Genomic DNA, 25579 nt, shown 5'->3' with positions numbered 1-25579 from the left:
GGAACACCATACTACTCAAAATAATGCCCCGCTACAACAAGCTCAAAGATTTGTGAAGGTCTAGAATGCTTCATACCTCACGAGGTAATAGATCTGAATCTTTACTTGTATGACGATAGAGATAGCAAGGATGAGAAAGTGTACAATGAAAGGGGTGACTTAAATTATGAAAGGGGTAATTTTGAAACCTAAAGGGGAGAATATTAAATTTATGGATCAAAATGCTCGTGATTATTTCGAAAATAGAAGAGCCTTAAAGACATATAAGTGTCGAGGGGAGGGTATGGTCATTTCAACCAACAGAGGTAGGTGCGAGACATGGACAATAACTTCAGTCTCAAAGTTGATTTTTGCTGAAAGTCGAAGCAACTTCAATTGACCATCCACGTATGACATGATTTTTTCCTCTATTTTCCTTTGCCTATTCCACGTTATGACACATAGTGGTTGACATACTGCTTCTGTTGAGAAACAAACATATTGTCAAAACAAAATTAAAGAAAAATAGTCAAAAGAAATTTGCATCGTTGTCCAAACAACTGCGGAACATGGAAGAAAATGTGCTTCGTAGTACTTCACATTAATGTAATTGCGAAGTCAATTTGTTTCGCGGTTAACTTAACTGCGAGTCCTATTCACATAAACATTATGTTGGAGTTTAGTGTCCTAAAGACAATTGTTTTAGGATATGAATATTAATGAATAAATTGTTTATTTAATCATTTGTTTTAATCAGATATAGCATAACTAAAACAATATATAAAAGGCACTAATCTTTTATAAGAAAAGTAATCCCAAGTTTATTTAAGTAGTTATAAAGTGTTCATACACGCATGAAGTGAGACTATACTTTATAATAGACCAATAAACTTAAATCAACCCAAGTCAAGTAATGTGTTATAGAGGTTGGCATATTACTGTTGAGACTTGCATGTAACAGTGTTTTCTGTCGAGACAGAGAGCTGATCTCACAAGTTTTAGATATGGAGATATCTAAACGGTTACATGGATCCGAAGCAGGAGTTCATTAGGATTGGGACCCGACTTGAGATAGCAGCATGCAGGGGCGGAGCCAGCCCAAGGCTCGGGGGGAGGGGGGCCCTGGCCACCGGCTCCACCCTTGAGTACGGGTTATTTTGTCCCCTGTAGCCCCCCTAATATTAATATATATTGACTCTATGTAGTACTATTTCAATGTTCAAAGGTAGATGAGATGGTTAAGGATGTCTTTTTCTATTTTAGAGGTCTTAGGTTCAACTCTCTCTAACCTCATTTTATTTTAGAATTTATTTATTTATTTTAACTTTATTTTTCAATAATTATAAAAACATGTTACCATTATTAATTAATTTGAATGGACTCTTTACCATTAAAAAAATTAATTTCTTATTTTTGAGATTCAAATAACTTAGTTTCTAAATTAAATTTGGTGTGTTCGCTAAAACATTGAAAGTGTCCAACGTGAAAAGTGTAAACATATTTAATTTTCTATTAGTTCAATCATAGTTTCTAAAAATTATAACATTTTTACAGTTTTAACGCATTGGAGGCTAAAAAAATTTTGCCCAGTCCTAACGGGCTGGACTTTGAAAATTTATCCTCAACCACACGACTAAAATTAGCCCCCCCAAATCTAAATTCCTGGCTCAGCCACTGACAGCATGGATAGATTTATCTGAGTGTCAAATGTTCATCTCATTGGTATTAGTAGGTATAAGTAATCCTCAGACTCAAACATTCATTAATTAGTGATTCTGGATTATGGAGTGTGATGCTTTGATTTTGTGCGAGCATGATCCACTACAGGGGAGGCCCTGGGGTGTGTGAGAGCAGGGTTGGGGATCACATAAAGTAATTGCAGGATAGTTAATGTTAGATTGAGCATTCGTCACTCCTGATAAATGGGAGATATATCCAAATGGCCGCTTGTGGTGAATTGACTGAAATCCTTGCAATGTGATAGAGTTAATAGTAGAAATGGAGATTTCACTTAACTTATCTTTCAGGGTAAATTCAACCTGGACAAGTAAAAACAGACTCTTCGTTATATGTAACCTTAACACATTCCATGGTTATGAGGAATTGTTCATCGGATATAACTGATGAAGGATCGAATTATATTGCACTTAATGCGGAAAGGTTAACATCAGTATTCAACCTGACTTCTTATTTGTACTGGGAAAATGTTTTAGATTCTGCCAGTAACAGCTTGTGAAGACATTCTGTTATATACATGTTGAAATTAATCAGGATGAATTAATTTCAAAGGCTATATACGGCTAGTAGCAATAAGAACCTAATGGGTCGCACATGGGACTTGGAACCAGAGGACGAAACTGTAATTAGTGGGATATTATAGCATTGGCCGAAATTTAGAGTATATTAGGGATAAATTAATTTGATTAATAATTATAATTTCATTAATAATTATAATTTGATTATAATTGTAAATTAAATTATAGGATTATCTGATAATGTTAATTAGAGGTTTTAATGTGATTATAACTCTAATTAATTATCCCTAACATAAATTAAATAACTAATTAGATTAGAGTTATTATCTAAATATAATTAGTTATTATTTAGATAATAATAAGTATTTATTTAATTATCTAATTAGTAATTCTATTCCGAACTTAATTCTAATTGATTAATTAAATAATACAATTATGGTTAGGATTTGAGAAGTCTATAAATAGACCCTCTCCCTAGGAATTTCGGCTAACACATACATCAGAGGCTAAGGAACTATTCCAAAATCATCCAGGCTAAATTACTATCTTTCTTACTCTCTCTCTTTGATCTCGTGTCGATTCCTTTAGAGGCAATAATTGATATTGCTATTAATTGGTTGATTACTAATAGTCTTTTTTTTCTGTGTTGATCATTGTTCGTGACTCACGGATTAAGAGTTGTGGGCACTTCGTTTGCGACTATAGATAGTTCGTCAGATAAGGTATTTCATTTTATCCCTCTTTGTATGAAATAACAATTAACAGATCTTCGAAAAGGGAAATAGATAAAATAGATAAAAAAAATTATTATTTCGTTGTGCCTAGACTTGTCTATTTTCCTTCACATTATACCTAATTGTCGAGGCTTGTGCTTCGCAGTTTACTATTCTACGAAGAAAAATTGTGAATTGCTTCGCAGTTTACGATTCTGCGAAGCAAAATCATAAACTACGAACCTGTCGAGTTGGATAAATACTTCAAATTTCAGTCTCCAATGTGCAAATTAACTTAAAATACACAGAACAAACCTATATAGAGGAATTTATGTATGTAAAATCAACAAAGTACTTACATGAAGAGTTGGAGAATGGATTGATGTATGAAACTGAAGTTGGACTGCAAAGGATGAGAAGTAACGTGAATTATAACTGTGCACGTTATAAGTGATAATATATATTATATACTACGAGTATTTTGGGAAAATAACTTTGAAAGTGTCTTGTTTAGTAAGAGTTGTTGTAATAAGTCTAAATATATAAACGGGCTCTCAATTGAGCCAATTTTATAACTTATCCAACTATATAAGATAAGATTTCATGGAACCTATGTAGGTTAAATACATCTTTGCTTGTCTATTTAATTTATCTCTTTATGCGAAGATACTGATATAGGAGAAATTTTACAGTACTCCGGGAGTAATACTCCCGACCAATCAAAATTGTTTTTAATCCCACTACATGAGCAGGATTGGTGGAAAAAAAAAATATACATGTGTCATGTATTTATTGGTAGAGAGTATTATTATATGAGTACCCTACATTTACTTATGATATAGGTATCAGAGAGTTCCTATCGGTTAGACATGTCAGACCCGCCCTTCATGGGTTGGGTTTGGACATTCATATTTGATGTTTGGTTCGATCCGGCCCAAGCCCGCTCAAACCCGCACATAAAATGGGTTGGGCTTGGGATAAATCTCCAAATCCCAAGTGAGTTCGGACTGGCCCGGCCTGGCCCGATTTTATATTATATAATATTTTTAACTATATATATTATTAATTATATATAGTATATTGGAGTAATAGATAAAAAAAGAAATTACGAATTTAAGATGGAATGAAAAGAATTTAAGAGTATCAATAAGGTTTTAGAGGAAAAAAATTAATATCAACATATTAGATAGGTGGGTCGGACCCTCTTTCGGACACTTGAAAATCCATTTGGGCTCTGAAAATCCCTTACCGAATGAGGAGCTTCCTGTGGCTTGGAGTCAAGGACAGGTTGCTGACTAATTCGGATAGACATAGACGTCACTTGGCGGATTCAGGTGTTTGCAGTAGATGCAGAGGCCAAGTTGAATCTTTGTGCCATGCCCTTAGGGACTGCCCTAAGAGTAAGGAGGTTTGGCAGAAAGTTCTTCCGCACCACATTCTCCCCTCCTTCTTTGCCTACCCTGAGAATGACTGGTTCTCCAATGGGGTTAAAGGTAGGTTAATGGCTAGCATGGAGAAGGGAGATATTTTATTTGCTATTATCTGCCACCACCTTTGGAAGTGGAGAAACGAGGAGATCTTTGGTGAGAAGACTGTTTTTATTCAGAACTTACCCGAGTTCTTCTCTAAAAAGCTCCTTACCATTACGGGGAGCTTCAAAGGGGACCCCCTTGCCAATTCTACCCAGAATAAAGAGGTTCAACTCGTTGGGTGGTGTAGGCCGAAGGATGGGGTGGTTAAGTTGAACACGGATGGCTCCTGTCTCAACAATGGAAAGATCGCGGCTGGAGGCGTGCTCAGGGACGCGGGAGGTGCCTGGTTGTCTGGATTCACCCATAACCTTGGTTTGGGCTCATCCTTTTCAGCGAAACTTTGGGGTATTCTTTCTGGAGTCAAGCTTGTCAGAAAGCTGGGTATTAAAAGGCTTGCTGTGGAGTCTGATAATATGGAGGTTATTAGTATGATCTCTAATAATCATGTTTTTTGTCTTAGTAGCCAGAACCTTATCAAAGCAATAAGAAGTCTTGGCTCCTCCTTTGAGTCCTTAGAGTTCAGCCACATCTACAGAGAACAAAATCGAATTGCGGATCGCTTGCGGCGGCTGGGCACGAGGGGATGTTAGGTGTTTCCACCCTTTCTGATCCTCCTATCTATCTTTCTTCTTTCCTTTTAGAGGAGAGAGTTGGGGTTAGCTTTCCTAGGTTGATCCCAGGTTAGCTTTTGTCTCGGTGTTGGTTTGTTTTCTTTCCTGTTTCTACCAAAAAAAAAAAGATAGGTGGGTCGGACAGGGGTTGAGAATTATTTTTATAGTCTAGTCCAGCCCAGCCCGAACCCGATATAAATAGGGTAAATAATTATAAAGTCCTTATGTTTTTACTTAACATACTAGTAGGTCCATCATATTATTATAAGGTCCTTACGTTTTATTTTAATCAACTCTTTAGTCATTCCATCTGTTTTTGTAGATGAAAGTCCAAATTACCCCTAGTTATTTACATAAAAAAAAAACTTATCTTTTAATGCCAAAATTTAATCTAAATAGTTTTAATAAAGTTTATAAAGTATGTATACACCAAAATTTATATAATTGTATATACTAATCATTAAAAATTTATTTTTATTCTCTTAAATTTTTATTTTTTAATATAATGTTTTTACACTAACATTAAATACTAATAAAAAAAATTTAAAAATCATATTTTTTCTTCATTTATAAAATTTATTAAAGATAAATAAAGATTATTTTTTACAAAATTTATATAATTTTGCTCATATTTTAATAATTTTTGAAATATTTTTCATTCATTTTTTAGTCAATAAATTTTTAGGCTACTAAATTAAAGTTCTATAATTATATAAAATTCAATAAATTAATTACTCAATAGTGTAGATATTATATAGGAAAAAAAGAAGAAAAAAACATAAAATAGGAAAAATAGATGTTTTATTATTAAAACATAGAGTAAAGGGTAATTTTGGTATTTTGAAATTTATTTGGTATAATTTGACCATTGACTCAAACATAAGGACTAAGGAATTGATGAACACAAAATCTGAGGGACTATATAATTATTTTTAAAAACAGAGGGACTGACTAGTGTATTAAGTAAAAACTCAGGGACCGTATAATTATTTACCCATATAAATATAGGTGGGCTGGGTTGGGTTTGGATAATGTAAAGTTCGTTTAGACCCGATCCGGTCCAGTCCAGTCGATAAACAGGTCTACCAATTAAACATAGCATGGTTATGGTTAATTGATATTATGTTTTCCTTTTTTTTTTCAAATCATAACATGAAATAAAATTTGTGATCTGATTTGGATTTGAAGAAAAAGTTAATTAATAAACAAGTTATTATATAGCCATCGATCGTTACCAATATCATTACTGAAGATCCACCGTAAGGTGTGCTGTCTTTGGTATCTTGTCTTACAAAACAAATTAAACTTTTAATCTTTCACTAACTATGATTGGAAAGATAAACACTTCAAATTTTGCTGTCTCCAAGTTCAATAATTCCATTTCAAATAAATCCCATGTGATTTCGTTATAGACGATACCAAAAACAGACTGGATGAAGCAAAACAAAAAAGGTTCCAAAACTTTATCATATCAAGATGCAAGCTGTAGCACAAATGTCATTTTCGCCTTGCTCCATTATATGAAGATTTGATTTGATGCCTTTGATCTGTGTTCAGTGGCCATAAAAAGATTCTCTGGTTCTGTTACTTTTACGTTGCTTCTCAAATGGAGAAAGTAGTGTCAAAAGTAGGGAGCTTTTGGATTTCCAAGAAAGCCAAGGAAGAATTCTCCACCATTTCTCAAGATATCTCTGTATGTTCTTCATTCTGTTAATTTCTTTTCCATTTTTCATCATTCTTACTCTTGTTTGTAATTAATTATGTGTTATGGCAAATCATTCTATACAGACATTCTCAGAAGCTGTTGAACAGAAAGCAAAATGGGTATTCAACAAGCTCAAAGGTAAGCCAGAAAAATCGTTGGCGGATATTCTGCGAGAGCACAATCTACCGGCGGGGCTATTCCCGAAGAATGTGAAATGCTACGAGTTTGAAGAAGCAAAAGGAAAGCTAATAGTGTACATGGAGTCACCATGTGAGGTGAGTTTCAAGGATTTATCAGTGGTAAGGTATGGGAATAGAGTGAAAGGGATATTGTCAAGAGGAAAGCTGAATGGGATTGAAGGAATGAAGACTAAAGTAGTTGTGTGGGTTAAAGTTAACGAGTGTTTGTGTTGAAAGCTATAAATCTGATAAAGTATGCTTCACTGCTGCTGGTGTCAAGAAATCAAGGCCTAAAGATGCCTATGAAATGCCTCGTCAAGCCATTCTTGTTGAACAGTTTTGATACTTTTATATCTTTTTCTTTTGTTGTTTGAGTAAATTACATTCATGCTTGTCTTATTATGACTTCTCACCTTGTACTTTGTTAACATAATGGGTCTTTTCAACGTGGCAGAACCAAGGGGGCTAGCCCGAGATGGAGCCCGGGTTAACCGTCGAAGTTTGGCCGGAAAAAAAAATCTAAGGCCCTGTTTGGGAATTAGCTGTTAGCTGATTACATTAACTGATTTGACTAGCTGATTTGATTAGCTGTTTGTGTAGACCTGTTTGGTAAAAATTAGCTGATTGATAATAGCGGTTTGTGCAAAAAGACGAATAAGGGCATTAATTTTGGCGCAGGAGAAGAGAGAGTCTATCTATTAGGGTTAAAGAAGTCCATTAATTTTAATATTGCAAAACGCTAATTGAAAAAGCTCCTTTTAAGAGCTTTTTCTAAATTAGCGTTTTCATCCCAAAACTCTCTCCCAAACCTCTCTCCACCAAACACTCCAATTAGCGGTTTCAATGGTCAAACCTCTAAAATTGATCAAAACCACTCTTTTTATCCCAAAACACTCTTTACCAAACAGGGCCTAAACCTTCCTCCATGTTATCTGGCGGCTGTCTGCAATTAGGTTTAAATATTAAAGTGTCATAGGTTAAAGAAGAGCTGTAATATTTTCTTCTATTTTATTTGTTTGAAACATGGAAACGACACCGTTTATAAAACTGGAACTTACCAAAGTGTAAAAGTGAAATTATACCCAAATCTCTTCCCACCGGTTGACCTAGCTTTCAGATCAAAAGTTATATGTTTATACCCATTCTACTTTGAAGCCATTACTAATTGTTTGGCTTCTTCTTCCCTTTCTGCCATTACAAAATAGTCTCCCATGGATAAATCTCTTTTTCTTTTATTGATATTTGATAGGTCTTTTTTTTCAAATTTGTATTGGTTGGATGTTTTAATTACTTATTAATTAATTAGTTTGGAAATTTCTCTCATCTATTTTTCATTTTTTAATGTTAAAATCAGGAACCTTAAAAGTATGAAATCTGGATTGAGTTAGTTTTGTATGTTAAAATTGCTACTTAGATGAGAAAAGTGGTTTTTGATTGTTTCATCCATGTGAATCCTAAAATGGATCTTTTTGCACATATAATTCTTTTGTCTTCACTTGCTTAATAACATCTTCATGAGGAAAAAAACTCAAAATGAATAGATAATCGTAAATGCTAATAAGGTTAAAAAGAGATGAATATAAGAAAACAATATGGTTGAGTGAATTTTGAGCCTCAGGTAATTTTGGATCCTGGTTCCGCCACTGAATATGACCGCTCTAATAGAATGTAATCCTCAATTCTATAGGAGATTGAATGGTTTAAGCAACTTTAATTTTTTAATTTTTGGGTTTTTAAACCATTTTGAGTTTCCCGAGTATCCGCAATACTATGAAGTACATAAACTTTTAAAAGATTGACGTATGTGTATTGGATACGCGGGATATTTCGGTGATATGTTTTCCCAGTATTTTCTATATAAAAAAATCAATATATTGAAACGGGTTAAATTCTGAAATAATTAACTGTTATTCATTGACAGAGTTGTCCAAATATATACATACAAAAACCATTTCTAGGTGAAACTATTGGTATTCAAGAGACTTTTAGGTGGATCAAACTCAATGGTTTGGGTGGTGTGGAGGTGGGGTCAGATGCGCTGTTAGTGGTGGAACATATTCATCAAGCAACTATATGTTGTGTGTTTAGAGCGGTTCGAGAGAAGTTCGTTCTTCTTATGGTTCAATTATAGATGATTATAAAGTCTTATTTCTAGTATCAATGATATTTCTGTCAGATTTATAGGTTGTTCTGCGAATGTGGTGGCTCATGCTTTAGTTAGGTCTTCTCATTCCTTGTCAAAACTTGTGGAGTGGGATACTGTCCCTCCAGATTTTATTTTACATTCGTTGTATGTTGATTTCGTTTAATGAAACTTATTTTTCTTCAAAAACAAAACTGTCACGTCCGTGTCTAAATTTCTAAAATTTAGATATTAGTATATATTATAATTATTGGGTGTGTGAAGTTAATTTGGTGTTATAGGAAAAATTTGGGGTTAATTTGATGATTTTATGTGTAAATTAAAAGTTTAGAATAATTTTTAAAAGATTATAGAAAGATGGAGGATCAAACGTAATATTTGACAAATTTGTATATATATATACCAAATTGTTCTGGAGAATAGGATCATCGTCATCTTTATATATATATTCTTTTCTTTTTCTTTTAAGATTCATCAGTTTTCTCTGAACCGTTCTTCACCGTGTCTGTGATTTACGGAGATTCGACCGTCCGAATCACTTGAAATTGGAAACATAGCATCCTTATCTATAGATCTAAGTCCAAACCGAAGAGTTTTTAAGTTTCGGCAGTGTTTGGAGGGAAACGTCTTAGACAGTATTTAGAGACGGATTAAACGGGTGTATTTTCTTCAATTAGTAGCCAAGGTAAGTAACTATCAACTATATTTTGAGTTTTATGTATATAGATATATATATAATCAAAGAAGTTTCAGAAATTGATATTTTAAGGTTATGCAGGAATTTTGTAAAATTGGGGTTTTTCATGATTTTGCTTTTTATTGTGAAATTACGGTTCAAATGAAGCTATGGATTATGCTTCTATGTGAATTTCAGATTTTACTTGATTATGTTGATTTAAGGCTTAATTTGGTTGATTTACATATATACATATATGTTTTTGGTTTCAATGTATATCTATATTGAACAAAATGAATTTGATGATTTCTTACGAATTGTTTTTGGATTGAGAAATCTGTTGCGGTTATTGTTGTTATTATTTTGGATTGAAGTCCAAATATGATTTTTATGATACAAAAGGGCTAATTGAAGCCAAATGATTTATGATTATGAAATAGTTTGGAATTTGATTGTGAAAGGAAATTTGAGTACGTTATGATTTTATGATTTTATATCCATCGAGAGTTATCCGGATCGGTAGTTTTATATTTGAAGACCATATTCAGTGAGGGACATGGCTTGTGTACACAGTCTGAAAGACCTATTGGGTATGGCAAAGAAGTGTCGGGTAAGACCATATGGGATAGGCAATGTTAAGAGACGTCTCGACTATATATGTGGTTATGGATTGATACTTAAGGGGAGAAACTCAATGACGGATACAATGTTTTAAGTTCATTTGGATTATGTTTTCAGATTGATTTTGATATAAGATTTTACATTTGATTGATTACAAGTTGGTTTGATAAAACATTTATTCGATTATGAGAATTGGTTTGATGAAACGTTTATTTGTTTTGATAAGTTATATGAACGTAAGTTTTGAGTATATTTTATAAGGTTTTGATTAAATCCTTTATAAAGGTATATATGTAGCTATGTTAAGTAAAGTTGGTTTTAATAGCTGATAGTTTCTTACTGAGATTTTTGTCTCACGTTTTTAAATGTTTTAATGTTTTTAGGTGAGAAAGTACAGGATATAGAGAAGGTTACCGACCATTTAGGCGGGGTTTGGAAGTTGGCTGCTTATTGTGAGAATTATGGTTAGAACTTTGGTAGTTCAATTGTAATATAATGGCGTTGGATAATTTGGAGACTCTTAAGTATTGATTATGATCTTACTATTTCACGTCCGATGCCGATTGAGGTCGTTTTAGGGTCGGGTGTGATAAAAACTATTCCTAGACCGATACTACTTAAGAGGAACGGAAACATAGTCTAACTCTACCTAGGAGAACCCACAATTATACATAGGTCTGAATTAGGTAAAAAAAACATGTGTAATATAAACTAGGAATAACATGCTTATCATATATAAATGTTTAATATCAATAATTAATTAAACTAGCTCGAATCCACCCTTTTATTTGCAAAAAAAAAAAAAAAAACTAAAAGCTATTCATTATTCAATGTTTGTAGATGAAGATCATGAAAATGTCTTAGAATAATCTTTAGACTTGGTAGTTTAAATAGTTTGGAGTATTAAATGTTCTTTTTTATGAATTATTGACTTGGTACGTTGTTGTCGTGTGACCAAGAGGTCACAGGTTCGAGTCTTAGGAGCGGCCTCTTACCAAATAAATTGGCAGGGGAACAATGATGTAACCCCTCCCCGAACCCTGGCTCAACGAAGACGCGTAGTGCACCGGACCGCCCTTTTATTGAAAATAGTTATTAATGAGGACGTTGGATTTTTACAGTTGATCGGGTACATGAGGCGAGGTTGCTGTCATTCCAATCGCCAGACCTACATCGGGGGAGACCACCGGTGTACACTGCGATGCTAAAATTAGTAGGAGTATAGAAGTAGAGAGATAAAGTAGTGAGAGAGAGAGAGAGTGGAGAGGGGATTATACATTCCCTTTGTAGGAGTATTAATAATGAATGTGGTGGATTTACGGGCTTATAGGACCTTGCTAGTCTTGGATTTGATCGGTTTGGACCTAGTGGGCCGCATTTGATCCACATTCCTCATCTAGAAGGTTCTTTTGAGTATTTATGCGATGTTTAAAACATTTTAGGAGTGGTAATGAACGTAATTGTGTCGCTTGGGACGGTTCATTAATGAAAATTGCATTGCTTGGGACGGCGTGTAAATAATAATTGTGTCATTTAGGATGACTTGTAAATAACAATTGTGTCACTTGGGACGGTTTACGAATAATAATAGCGTCGTTTGGAACGGCTTATGAGTGCTATCTATTTGTTTGGGAGACCTTTAATGTTTGTATTTCGTATTTTCCGAAACGTTTGCTATTGATATGATTATGTTGGATTTAAGCGCAGCGATACGAGACTATAGATTCTAAACATAACAGCATGAGATTGTTAAATTAGAACATATAGGATTGTTAATCTAATACATTTCAAAATAACTGTCACATTTGATTAAATTTTCTATTTTCTATTATTTGTTATGTTTAGTTTTTAAGGAAATTTTTTCCTATTTTACTTTTATTATTAGTGAGCTTAATATTAATTGTATTTTTTTTATCATTTTAAGTTTTCAATATATGGAGAGTTGTTTAATTTAAAGAATGATGAAAAAAAATGAGTATTATTAATAAAAAGATATAAATAAGATTTTAGTCTACACTATATAAATTTAATATAAATCAGTATTTTTTAATACGTGTGATTTGATCAAATGTGATAATTAATTTAAAACATAGTAATAAAAATAATTAAAAGAAAAATAACAAAATAATTTAATTAAAATTAATATTTTTATAGAAAATTAATTATATTTTTTAAATAATTTAATTAAAATTAATTTTTTTTATAGAAATTTAAATTTTTTAATTCTTATACCTATAGTCTCTAGACATCTATAGTGAAAATTAGGGTAGCAATACTAGCAAAGTATATTATCCGCGGCTCTTCTGAGTCATGAAGAGACAAAAAAATTTGCATAATCGATGATTAGGCGGTTAGCCGATTTAAAACGCAGCGTCGCAGAAAGCTTTTTTATCCAAAATCGGACGGAAAAGTCTACAACTAGGCCCACCAAAAGTGATAGTCAGATAAGAGAGACGTATTCAAACAAACCCTTAAAAATAATATTAAATAACTAAAAAATAAAAACCGAATTCCTCTCAAATTCAACCATCAACCCTCCTCTCTCCTTCTCTCCCTCTTTTATCCTTTTTTCTTCTGGAATTTCTCTGTATCACTAACAAAAACCATGTCCGACGAAGAGCACCAGTTTGAGTCTAAGGCCGATGCTGGCGCTTCCAAAACCTACCCGCAGCAAGCCGGTACCATCCGCAAAAACGGATATATCGTCATCAAGAATCGCCCTTGCAAGGTCCTTTTCTTTATTATTATTTAAATCATCATCCATATTCCTGGCGATTAGATTACTAGTTTTCCATTTTCCGATTGAATAGTACATAGTTTTGTTTTTGCTGTTGAGACGGATTTTGTTTTAACTGCTTAACTTTGTTTGTTTTCTACTTGGATTTTGCTGGTTTTGAAATTAGATTGCGTACTCAATTTTGGGGGTTCTTGTTTTTATTCCTTCGTATCGTACTTTTTATTACTTTATTTCATCAATGATTGTTTGTGTATAGATATTGTGGAACTTCAACACAACATAAAACAAACTATTATGTCTGCTATGAGAATTAGGGATTAGAATGGCTGAAAGTAATTAAGAATTAGGGATTAGAGTAGGCTGTCCAATTTGTCTGGAAAATTTGATCCATTGTTGCCGGAGATTTTTGTGACACTATATACTGATAGTCTGCTCTGTTCATAGGTGGTTGAAGTTTCCACTTCGAAGACCGGAAAGCATGGTCATGCTAAGTGTCATTTTGTTGCAATCGACATTTTTACTGGCAAGAAGCTTGAAGACATTGTTCCTTCCTCTCATAACTGTGATGTAAATATTTACTTGTTTCTTGTGACTGTTAATGCTTATTATTATAATTAATATTGCTTTCATAGCTTAACAAGAGATTTTATCTGTGTTGCGTAGGTGCCTCATGTAAATCGTACTGACTACCAGCTAATTGACATCTCTGAAGATGGATTTGTATGTTAATTCCTTCTTGTCTTTCACTTGTTTATTATGTGTGCTAAATTGATTCCATGCTAACCTCAAGTTTATGCATTTTAGGTGAGTTTGCTGACTGAAAATGGTAACACTAAGGATGATCTGAGGTTGCCAAGTGATGAGAGTCTTCTGAGTCAGGTAATACTAATTTGATTATTAAGAGATAATTGGAATTGGGATTGTTGTTTTAATTGTAACAGAATGATGAACATAATGTGTGTTGGTAAATGCAGATAAAGGATGGATTTGGTGAGGGAAAGGACCTGGTTGTGACTGTCATGTCTTCAATGGGAGAGGAGCAGATTTGTGCTCTCAAGGACATCGGCCCAAAGTAATTTTATGCTGGTTTATAGAAAGGGTTTTTGTAAAACTATATATAGCTTGCCTTCTATTTTTACTTTTATTTTTTTTTAACAAAGCTTGCCTTCTATTAAGTTAGTATACTAGTTGATTTTTTGGATGGGTTTAATTGTGTCGAGACTACCAAGAGGATTCTAAATTAAATTATTGGTTTGCTATTTTTTTTTTTTTTTCAAGGCTGCAAATGTTTGGATGGTATGTTATTTGACTTCAAGATTCCGCACTAAGCCCATTTCTTTTTGCCATCGTTATGGATGAACTAACAAGTTCACTTCAAGATGGTATACCATGGTGCATGCTGTTTGCAGATGATATTGTGTTGGTTGATGAGACGAAAGAAGGAGTGGAGATGAAGTTGGAACTATGGAGGCAAACTCTAGAATCTAGAGGCTTTAAGTTGAGTCGAAGTAAGACAGAATATTTGGAGTGTAAGTTTAGCGGCCGTAGGAGTAGGGAGGCAGGGACAATCACCCTAGATGGGAGAGTTGTTCAGGCCTCGGATTGCTTCCGGTATTTAGGATCTATTATCCAAACGGATGGAGAAGTAGATGGAGATGTTGCCCATAGGATTAAAGCTGGTTGGTCGAAGTGGAAGAGTGCTACGGGTTTCCTTTGTGATCCCGGCATGCCTAATAGATTGAAGGGAAAATTCTACCGGACGGCAATTAGACCAGCATTGTTATATGGTACGGAGTGTTGGGCAGTGAAACACTGCCACATCCATAAGATGTCGGTGGCGGAGATGCGTATGTTGAGATGGATGTGTGGTCACACGAGAAAGGACCGGGTGCGTAATGAAATAATTAGGACAAAAGTAGGGGTTACATCTATTGAGAATAAAATGAGAGAAAACCGACTAAGGTGGTTTGGCCATGTGAGACGTAGAGCGCTTGATGCGCCGGTTAGGAGAACCGAAGAGTGGCAAAGGGATGTAGTGGTGAGGGGTAGGGGAAGACCTAAGCAAACTTGGAGGAGGGTGATCGAGAGTGATATGAGTTTATTGGGAATTGAGGAAAATATGGTAGTGGATAGGACGGAGTGGAGGGAGCGAATCTGTGTCGCTGACACGACTTGATTTTCACGGTTTTATATGATGGTTCATGTTAGCCGACCCCGAATCATTTCGGGACTAAGGCTTTGTTGTTGTTGTTTGTTGTTGTTGTTGTATGTTATTTGACTTTTTGTTTTCCTTTGGTTGGAGGGATTACAAATTTGAGCAAAATTGGTTACAGGACTATGAGTTATTAATTTTGTTTTTGGCTTAATGTATATTTACACCTTTAAATTTGGCATGTTTTTGCCTGATGGCAACCTGAATTTTTAAAATAACCTATCTATCATACACTTATAGTTAGTTTTAAAAACTCATTAAACACCTATAATTGGCTTTAAAACCCTATCACACACCTATAGTTGGCACATTCGAACATTCGAGTGAGCCAACTATAAGCATATGATAGATTTTTAACGCCAACTATAAGTGTGTGATAGGTTTTTCAAGTCAACTTTGAGTTTGTGATAAGTTATTTTAAAATTCAGGTACCAATAGACAAAACGTACCAAATTTAAGAGCTTAAATATGCATTAAGCAAAAAAACTTCTTGGTAAAAAACTTCATTGAAAGAAGCCATAATGCACTTACATTCCTCAATAAGAGAACTATGGACAGAACGAAACCGCAGTTGTTGAATATGATCAACTACAGTCAAAACATTTGACTCTAATACAATATCAATCAAATCCCCTTTTAAGACCCTTGTTTATAACATGACAATATGAGGCTTGGAGCTACTGTGAAGATTGGAATTAACTTCAGACTGATGGCTAGACATGCAAACATTTTTTTTTTTAGTAGCTGGGCATCTTGCCGATCCTTGAGAGAAGAGCAGGCCAAGCGGAAAACAGCACCTGCGTTAGCTCTCCGTCTAGATAAAAACGAATTCGCATTAAACCCAAGAGTCAGACTTAACGTTGAGCAATTCCACACAGAAATGGTAAACAAACAATTATGAAGGGAATGTTGGCGGGAGTCCAGCCCCACTCAACACAAATAGGAAACATTAGCAAATCTACAAATTAAATTTTTATCGGTAGGAATGTCCTCTTTACAAACACTCTGTAACATATTACGCACCTTAGAAACTAGAGCTTCCTCTAACAATCTCGAACCAAGTCCAAACTATCATTGCAAATCAATTTGTAATCACTCTTCACATTGTCGTTTTCTTTCCTTGTTGATCGATGGATTATTGAAACAGTGTTGAAAACATGTATGACAACTTTAGTCTAAAGGATGAAGAGAATGTATGTACTACGCTAGAGGATAGAAATCTAAATTCAGAACAATTAGACCTAAGATGGTATCTAGTAGGCAGGTTCCTCAATAACAAACTAGTGGATTTCTAAACCTTAAGAGATATGTTGGCCTCACTGTGGAAACTAGGAAAACGTGTGCACATTCGCTCAATCAACCCTCACATGTTCCTCTTTCATACAGGATCAACGTTGGTAGCTTTACTATATGAGACGCTATTGCTTCAATTTCATCCCTTCTACTATATATGGATTCATTTTGCAGTTCTTGATTTCTTTGCCTAGATCATGCAACTTAGCTAAGTGGTTAGAATATCGATTAATAATAAGAATATAAAATCATAATAGTTATCATTGTTATAAGAAAAAGTAATATATTTAGGCAAAAAGCATCATTAGACCCTTGATCTTTTATTTTTTGGTTAATTAGGCCATTGATCTTTATTTATATATTAAGTCCCTGATCATTTATTTTTTGTCTCATTAAGCCAGTGCTTACCAAATTAGTAAGTTGTTGATGACTGGTGTTGAACTCTCGATTGGATTTCTTCCCTGCGGGGGGCGCCGTTGGGTTCGGCGGGGGGAAGCTCCGATGCCAAAGTCAGTATATAGTAATAGGAATAAACTATAATGACAAAGAAGGGTTTAGGAGAACGTGAATGTGTACCTCAATAGCTTGGGATGCAAGCTATTTATAGTCGTATAGTTGTAACCCTCGGTAACCAGAAAGTCTCCATTAATGCCTCATTAATGGCGGTTACTGATCCTATTCAAGTATGACCGTTAGATCATTAATGGTTCACTAGTGCCTTTATTGGAAATGCAGATGGTTCTCTTCAGGATTCATCACTTCTGAGAAACCGTTCTGTGACTGGATCGAGAAGAACAAATGGACCGGTCTCTTCTCACTCACCGGAAAAATATACCCTAGGCTGGTCAGAGAGTTCTATTCCAACATGTTTGTTGATGAAGAAGATGCTGACTATTTGGAGACCACGGTCAAAGGACAGAAAATCACCATAACCCCTGCCTATCTAGCTACTCTGCTAAACTTACCAGACGAAGGAATGGAGTTTAGGACAACAAAAGAAAGGTACCAAAGGAAAAGCTTGACCAGATCAAGGGGTTCTGCAAACCCAAGAATCATCAAGGTGAAATACCCAGCACCTGTATGGGGCAAGAACAGAAGATGGCTCACTACGTGCTAACCAACTTTATCTTTCCCAAGCTAAGCTCAGCTTCCTCTGCCTCCAATTTTGAACAGTGCTTCATATGGCACATGTTGACCTTCACTCCACTTAACATGCCCGTCTTTCTGGTTGGGGCTCTTCAACGCAGTGGAAAGAAGCTCAGGCTGGGGTCTCTGATCACTAAGATCATTGAGGACCAAAAGATTGAGACAATCAATGAGACTGAAAGCTGGGGGAATGAGATTACAGCCGCCTTGCTGGTTGGGTTACTATACAATCAGCTGTTAAAAGGATTTGAAGAGGTTGAAGATGAAGAGGAAGAAGATGTTGATACTGAACAGGTTGAAGAACCTAAGTCAGCTGAGCTTGAGAAGAAGAAGAAGAAGAAGAGAAAGGCCATTGAAACATGCTCAAAAGACATCAATTCTGTCCCAAAGAAAGTAAGACTAGTGTCTCAGGAAAAGAAAGCTAAAGCTGACCAGGCTAAGGAGAAAGCTGAGTCGGCAGAGAAAAGAAAGAGGCCAGAAGAGCCTGCGGATGAAGAAGAGGAAACTCCGGAATCCCCTTTGATGAAAAAGAAGAAGGTTCATACCTTAAAGACAGTTGAAGCTAATCCCTTGGATTGGATTGTACCTCCAAAAGGCCATAGAATTGACCTAGACCAAACTCATGCTGAGCCAGTCAAGGATGCTGAGCAAGAAACTCCTGTTGAGGAAGAAGTCAATACCGAGCAGGAACAACTTACTAATGTTGAGCAACATCAGGATAATGCTGAGCGAAGAATTGAGGAAGAAGAAAATGTTGCTATTGAGGATCATGTTAAGCAACATGAGAGTCCAACTGTGGAAGAAGAGACAGTTGATACTGATGAGGAGGTTATTCATGCTGACCCATCTCCTCCTAAAGAAACAAGGTTCAAGCGGCTCAAGAAGAACGCCCATAAGACTCCAGCTCTTGACCTCCTTGCAGACTCTCCTCTTCAAGAACCATTTACTGACCTATCTGAGCTACAGTTCATGTACTTTGTAAACGATACTGAGTCTCCTTCAAAAGAAAAACAAGCCTCTGTTACTCAGGATGAGGAACAAGCAAAAACCTTTGAAGATCCAAATCCAACTGCTCAAGATGGAACCAATCCTGCTTCAACTTCACCCACTCAAGTTGAGCAGGTCAACATGACTAACCAAACTCCACCTCCAACACAGCATATTGATAAATCAGCTCCTGAAGCCAATCTGCATCAAAGTCATGTCACCAATCAAGATGATCAATCTGGCAAACAGCCAACTCCACCACCATCAAGCTCAATTCCAGCCTCTGAGACAAATGCTGCTCAATTCACATTCTTGAATGCTACTGAGTCAGGATAACGAATTATTGCCTCTGCTCAGTCCTTGCTTCAAGATTTGAACCCTCCTCAAGCTGATGCTACTAGATCTTCTCATGATGAGTCCTCCCAACTTTCTGGTATCACTCAGCTTCTAAATGAACTAAGAGGACTCAAGGATCTTGTAAGTGTTATAACCACCGTTCAAACTCAGCAACCCAGGCAAAACCAAATAGCAAAGCTGACTGAATTGGTACTCACAATGGTGAACCATCTGAACTCGCTTGAAGGCAAAATCCAACAACTATCGGAAGTTAATCCAGGGTATGCAACTTCCACTGAGATTCAAGGCTATTTTTTTAAGTTAACTACAGAACTGACCAAATCAAGCGCAACTGGCAATCCTGAGTATGCTACCTCTGCTGAGTTACAAGACTGCTTTGCCAAGCTAACTGCTGAACTGACCAGTACGCGTGAATTAGTATCTTCTACCTCTCAGTGCACCATTGACTAACTGAGTGAAGCGGTAAGTCTACTTAACGTCAACAAGGCTCAGATGGATGTTGACCCAGTCTCCAATGGTCAACTCTTGAGTTTTTCCCAAGCAATTATGAAGGCAATGCGTATCAACAATGCTCAGCGCATGTTTTATGACTCTGCCATGCTGAAGATGTACCACCAATCTTTTGCTCAGATCACCAGCTCGCTCACCTGGCTTAGCAAATCACATGAATGCCTACTCAGCATGATTAGCAGCTCTCTCCGAATTCCTCGCCATGTCCAAGATGACAGTGTACCTGTAATTGATGGCTTGCGTGAAAGCACAAAGAGGCTCCAGCGTTACTCAAATGTCCTCTCCACGCATGCTCGCAATGATACCTTCCTTTATAAACCCGATGATGGCAAAACGGGGGAGAAAAGCCAAGAAGGAACTCAGAGCCAAGAAGGAACTCAGCTTGCAGGTAATGCCTCAGGAAGTAAAGATAAAGGCAAAGGAGTATATCGAGCTGACCATCAAGCTCAGGTCAATATGAAGGAAAAGAAGAAGAACTAGATATAGCTTAGTCAATAGAATCTTTCCTCATATGTTTTTGCTTAATCTATGACAAGTACCATTTTCTCAACCTGGCTGATAAAATTGAACAAACAAATTAAGAAGTAAAACATACTCAGTATACATTAACACTAAAATACTTATGTAATAAACTGAGTAACAACATACTTCTAATATTTTTGAAAACTGACTTAAATCCAATTAGCTCAGATCTTGAAAAATCTAACATTAAACTAAGTCAGTATACACAAATGTCTTAAGGTTAATTCAATTAAATCTTGGAAGGTTTAGAATTAAGTTAAGACAATATGTGCAACCATTACGGGGGAGTTATTTCAAAAATAAATCAATCATGGGGTAACTTATAACTGAGTTCCATAATTATGTTTTTTGCCAACATCAAAATGGGGGAGTTTGTTGAAACACCTTTCCACAAGATTTTGATTTGACAAAATCATCCATGATTAAGAGGCAATTAAATTTAAATGCTTTGATTTAATTGTACTAATGTGTTTATTCAATATTGAGTGCAAAAATATATATATAAAGTTAGACAGGACAAAAGTCAGCATAAGCCAAGCTGAGTGGAACGGAACTCAGCATGAAAGAATAGAAGCTGAGTGGAGTAGAACTTAGTATCAGAAGTCTCCTTCAAAGTTGCCAGAACGAGGCTGACTAAATTAGAAGACTCCTTCAGAATTGTATAAACAGAACGGAGCTGACTAAGAAGGAACTCAGCATGGAAGTTGAACATTCGAAGATAACGAATGGAGCTGAGTGACAGTCAGGATAGCATGAAGGATCCGTTCACTAAAGGACAAAGTCTGTCAATCTTCTACACCAATAATTGAAGTCTCGAAAATACACAGAAGACTAATTCCAAGAAACATAGGTCAATGGATTATTGGTAAAAGACAACTGTCACAAAAAGACAAGTCTATAGGAAGAAGACAAGGCTGACACCTGAAGAAAACAGATGACAGGATTGGCCTGCAAAACTGAAGCTGACCAGAAGCTGTCTACTAAAAGAGCCGTTTTGGAATCAACGGACACACCAAATTCAAACGGTCTAATCTCCAGAATTCATCTATAAAATGGACAAGGATTTCACTTGGACATTTGCCGAATTACAAAGAAAAAAAATCCAAGAGAGAAATCTTCAAAGCACTCAAATACAAAAATCTTACACCAAATCTTCTATTCTTTGTGTAAATGCTAGAGTGATTCTGTGTAATCTTCTAAAGTGTTCTTTACTGAAAAGAGAACAAGTATTTATCAATTGTAATATTGAGAGTGTATGCTGAGTGCTTGGTTGTAAGCATTCAGTGGTAGAAAAATCTAAGTGCTGGGTTGTAGTACTTAATAGGAGCTGAGTAGACGAATAGAGGACGTACTCTTGCATACTCACTGCCTTGTAAAGGGTTTGTGCTCTACCTTGAAAGAGCTCAGTATTGGATTGAAAATCCCAGGAGGAACTGGGGACTGGACGTAGGCAGAGAGGCCGAACTAGGATAAGTCGTGCTGAGTAACTTCTAAACTCTTTATCTCAATATATATATATATGTGCATGTGTTGCTTGTGATATTTACTCAGCATATAAATTGTTAAAACTGAAACTGAGTAAATCTGAGTGCTGAGTTGGAAGCTGACCTCTCAAGAGTCAATTCCCAACTCTCAGGTCAAGCAGTCTTAGTCAGCATAGAACTAAAACTGTCTGACTAATCAATCGGCCGTGCTGACCAACACGCTGAGTTAACAAACTCTTAAAATAACATTAAGTCAGCATAATTAAAAGCGAAAAAGTTACATTAGTTCCTATCCCCCCTCCTTGGAACTAATTACTAGGGACCAACAATAGCTTCCCCGGTCACTTAGATACGTTGTCGTTTTAGTTAATATCCCTTTCGGTCCCGTAAATAATATTTCGATGTTATCAGTTGTAAACATCTAATTTTGTTAAAAAGACGTTATTAATTTCATCTATATTTAAAATTATAAAAAATATATATTTTTTTTACAGTTTGAATTAAGGTTTTTACAGTTTTTCTATAGCCATATTACACATCCAAAACTACTTTCCAACTGTGAAAAAAATACAAATTTCGAATGCATGTGCAATGAATAACACTCTGTTAACCAAGTTTTATGTTCAAAATTGATTTTTTTGGTCATAAATGATCAGTAGCTTAATGTATCCAAATAAAAAATCAAGGGTTTAATGAACTAAAAAATAAAAATCAGGAGCCTAATGATGCTTTTTGCCTATATTTTAATAGTCAAAACATTTTTTTTTAATTCTATTATATTCTAAATTATTTTAGAACTTTCTTAAATTTAATAATATTTTTTTTAATTTCTAAATTTTTAAAAACATTTTCTTAAGTTCTTAATAATTTTAAAATATTCAGAAAGAAAAAATAAATATTTTGTACACACAAAAAAATTAAATTAAATAATCTAAAATTTTAGAAAAATTAGAAAAAACATGATATGTATATCATTTATTCCATGAATTTATCCAAAAAGCTTATTGGTTCTTAAACTTCCAGGTACTTTCGATAGTTTTCTCAATTTACTTAAAATATAGTCAACTAATCATTCGGTTGCAAAAAAAAAAAAAACTGCATGAGTAAGGTGTTGGTCCCGTGTGATTAGTTCCAAGGGGGGGAGGGTTAGGAACTAATATAACTTTTTCGTTAATTATTTATGCTGACTTAACAGTTTTGGTGACTTTGTCTGCTCAGCTTTTAATCAGCTTGGCCGAATGTAGCGTAAGACAGCTTTAGTCAGATATTGACTAGAACTGTTTTACTTGTGAGTTGAGAATTGACACTTACAGAGGTCAGCTTTCAACTCAGCACTCTAATTTACTCAGAGTCAGCTTAATCAATTTAGATGCTGAGTAAGTTTACCATACAACACATACAGATATATATATATATATATATATATATATATATATATATATATATATATATATATAGAGAGAGAGAGAGAGTTAGAGATTACTCAGTATCACTTATCCTGGTTCGGCCTCTCTGCCTACGTCCAATCCCCAGAGTCCTCCAGGCTTTTAGAATCCAATACTGAGCTCTTTAAAGGTAAAGCACAAACCGTTTACAAGGCAGTTGAATATGTAAGAGTACCTTCCTCTATTCGTCTACTCAACTCCTACTGAATGCTATAACCGAACACCCAGATTTTCTCTACCACTAAGTACTCAACACCGAGCACTCAGCATACACTCTCAATATTATAGTTGATAAGAACTTGTTCCCTTTCAAACAAAGAACACTTTACATGATTACAGACAATCAATCTAGCATTTACACAAAGAATGGAAGTTTGGTGTAAGATCTTTTTCTTGTTTTTGAGTGCTTTTAATTTGTATCTTTCTCACTTGTGATTTTCTGTAAACCGGCCATCTTCCAAATGAAACCTTTGTCCCTTTTATAGTTGAAACGTAGGAGACAAATCATTTGAAATTTGATTTGTCCGTTGAGTCCAAAACGGGTCTTTTAGGGGACAAATCTCTGGTCAGCTTCAGATGTGCAGGCCAATCCTGAATCCTGAATTCTTCAGACGTCAGGCTTGTCTTCTTCCTGTAGACTTTGTCTTTTTGCGGCTGTTCGTCTTTTAGCCACGGACAGTTGACCCATTCATCTTGGAATTTGGCTTTTGCGTAATTTTGAGATTTCTATTATTGGCGTAGAGGGTTGGCAGTCTTTGTCTTCTAGCCAACGGACCTTTCATGCTGTCCTGAAGATAACTCAGCTTGACTTCGTTATCCACTGCCTTTGATTGTTGTCAGACTTCATTCTGAGTCCTTTTTAACTCAGCTTCCAAGGTCAGCTTCGTTCTGTAAGACTTCGTTCTGAAGCAGACTTTTCTTCTTTTATGTTGAGTTCCATTTTACTCAGCTTCTCAGATCATCTTCACTCTTAGCCTGTTGTTCTGAAGATGACTTGTCTTTTATGATGCGGAGTTGCTCTGTTGATCTTTACTCAGCTTATGCAATGTCTTCATTCAGACTTTGTCCTGTCTTAATTTTATTTCCTTTTGCATTTATATTTATACTCAACATTGAACAAACGAATTAGTACAATTAAGCCAAAGCACTTAAATTTAATTATCTCTTAATCATGGATGATTTTGTCAAATCAAAATCTTGTGGAAAGGTGTTTCAACAAACTCCCCCATTTTGATGTTGGCAAAATACATAATTATGGAACTCAGTTTTGAAATTCCCCATAATTGATTTATTTTTCATATTTCTGAAATTGCTCTCCCGTAAGGGTTGCATCTATTAACTTAACTCTAAACCTTCCAAGATTTAATTGAGAGAAATTAAAGATACTTGTACTGACTAAGTTCAATCCTAGACCTTCTAAGATCTAATAGGTTAGTTTTCAGAAATGGTTATTTTATTACTTTAGTTCACTTATGTGTGAAGATGTATACTGAGTATATTTCATTATGATTTGTTTGTTCAATTTGGACAGATCAGCATATAATACTAAGCATGGTGTTAAGACAAGTTGGATAAAGTGATACTCATCATAAAGTTACTCAGCAAGAGATATACATATTAAGCACAAATGAAGTATGGGCTAGGTTCTAAACTTTTAGACTAGACTACTTCTTCTTCTTCGGATTGACTTGAGCTTGATACTTGCCTTTTCCTTTATCTTTACTTCCTGATGCACCACCGGCGTGCTGAGTTCCATCTTGGCTTTTCTCCCCCGTTTTGCCATCATCGGGAGGAGGAGGAGTGAAAGTATCATTCCTAGCAGCAGCAGACAGAGCGTTTGAATAACGCTTCAACCTTCTTGTACTCTCACTCAGGCCATCAATAACTGGAACACAATCATCTTGAATAGTGCGAGGAACCCGGAGGGAGCTACTCAGTATGCTGATAAGACACTCATGAGATTTGCTGATCCAGGAGATGGACTCAGTTAGCTGGGCAAAGGATTGATGGTACATTTTGAGCAGAGCTGAGTCATAGAATTGGCGTTGCGCATTGGTGTAGCGTACTGAGCGAAGGATGGTTTGTGAAAAGCTCAGAAGTGTTTCATTAGTGATGGGGTCAACGTCCATCTTTTCCTTGTTGACATTGAGAAGACGCACAACTTCACTCAGTTGATCAATGGTACAGTGAGAAGTGGAGGAAATCAGTTCACATGTGCAGGTCAGGTCAGAGGTCAACTTGGAGAAATATTGCTCTATCTCAGCAGAAGTGGCATACTCAGGATGAACCGAAGATCCAATGGTGGCCAGATCGGTGGTTAGCTTAGCAAAGTGGTCCTTAAGCTCAGTGGAAGTAGCATACCTCAGATGTACTTCAGATAGACTCTGGATTTTGCCTTCAATTGAATTCATATGGTTGACCAGCATAAGCAATAATTCAGTCAGCTTGGCAATTTGGTCTTGATTGGGTTGC

The 25579-nt window shown here is 35.5% G+C and overlaps 1 protein-coding gene and 1 pseudogene across 1 annotated transcript; both read left to right on the top strand.

The window, feature by feature from the left end:
* Positions 1-6525: 6525 nt before the first annotated feature.
* LOC136201988 (uncharacterized protein At5g01610-like) lies at positions 6526-8301 on the top strand (annotated as a pseudogene).
* A 4606-nt stretch (positions 8302-12907) lies between these two features.
* Positions 12908-14410, top strand: LOC136232599 (eukaryotic translation initiation factor 5A-2). The gene is made up of 5 exons (XM_066021835.1): positions 12908-13142; positions 13596-13718; positions 13815-13871; positions 13956-14030; positions 14126-14410. Exons 1-5 carry the CDS (start codon positions 13020-13022, stop codon positions 14225-14227), a joined length of 480 nt encoding a protein of 159 aa, XP_065877907.1. The 5' UTR covers positions 12908-13019; the 3' UTR covers positions 14228-14410.
* The last annotated feature ends 11169 nt before the right edge of the window (positions 14411-25579 follow it).

The sequence above is a fragment of the Euphorbia lathyris genome, chromosome 1 (assembly GCF_963576675.1).
Source record: "Euphorbia lathyris chromosome 1, ddEupLath1.1, whole genome shotgun sequence".
Classification (NCBI taxonomy): domain Eukaryota; kingdom Viridiplantae; phylum Streptophyta; class Magnoliopsida; order Malpighiales; family Euphorbiaceae; genus Euphorbia; species Euphorbia lathyris.
Note: the sequence above shows the minus strand (reverse complement) of the source record. Positions and strands in the feature narration are given on the sequence as shown.

Excerpts from the sequence above, each read along its gene's own strand:
- LOC136232599 (XM_066021835.1), top strand. The coding sequence starts at position 13,020 with ATGTCCGACGAAGAGCACCAGTTTGAGTCTAAGGCCGATGCTGGCGCT. Across the intron at positions 13,143-13,595 it reads TCAAGAATCGCCCTTGCAAG|GTGGTTGAAGTTTCCACTTC; the intron begins GTCCTTTTCTTT and ends CTCTGTTCATAG. Across the intron at positions 14,031-14,125 it reads ATGAGAGTCTTCTGAGTCAG|ATAAAGGATGGATTTGGTGA; the intron begins GTAATACTAATT and ends TGGTAAATGCAG.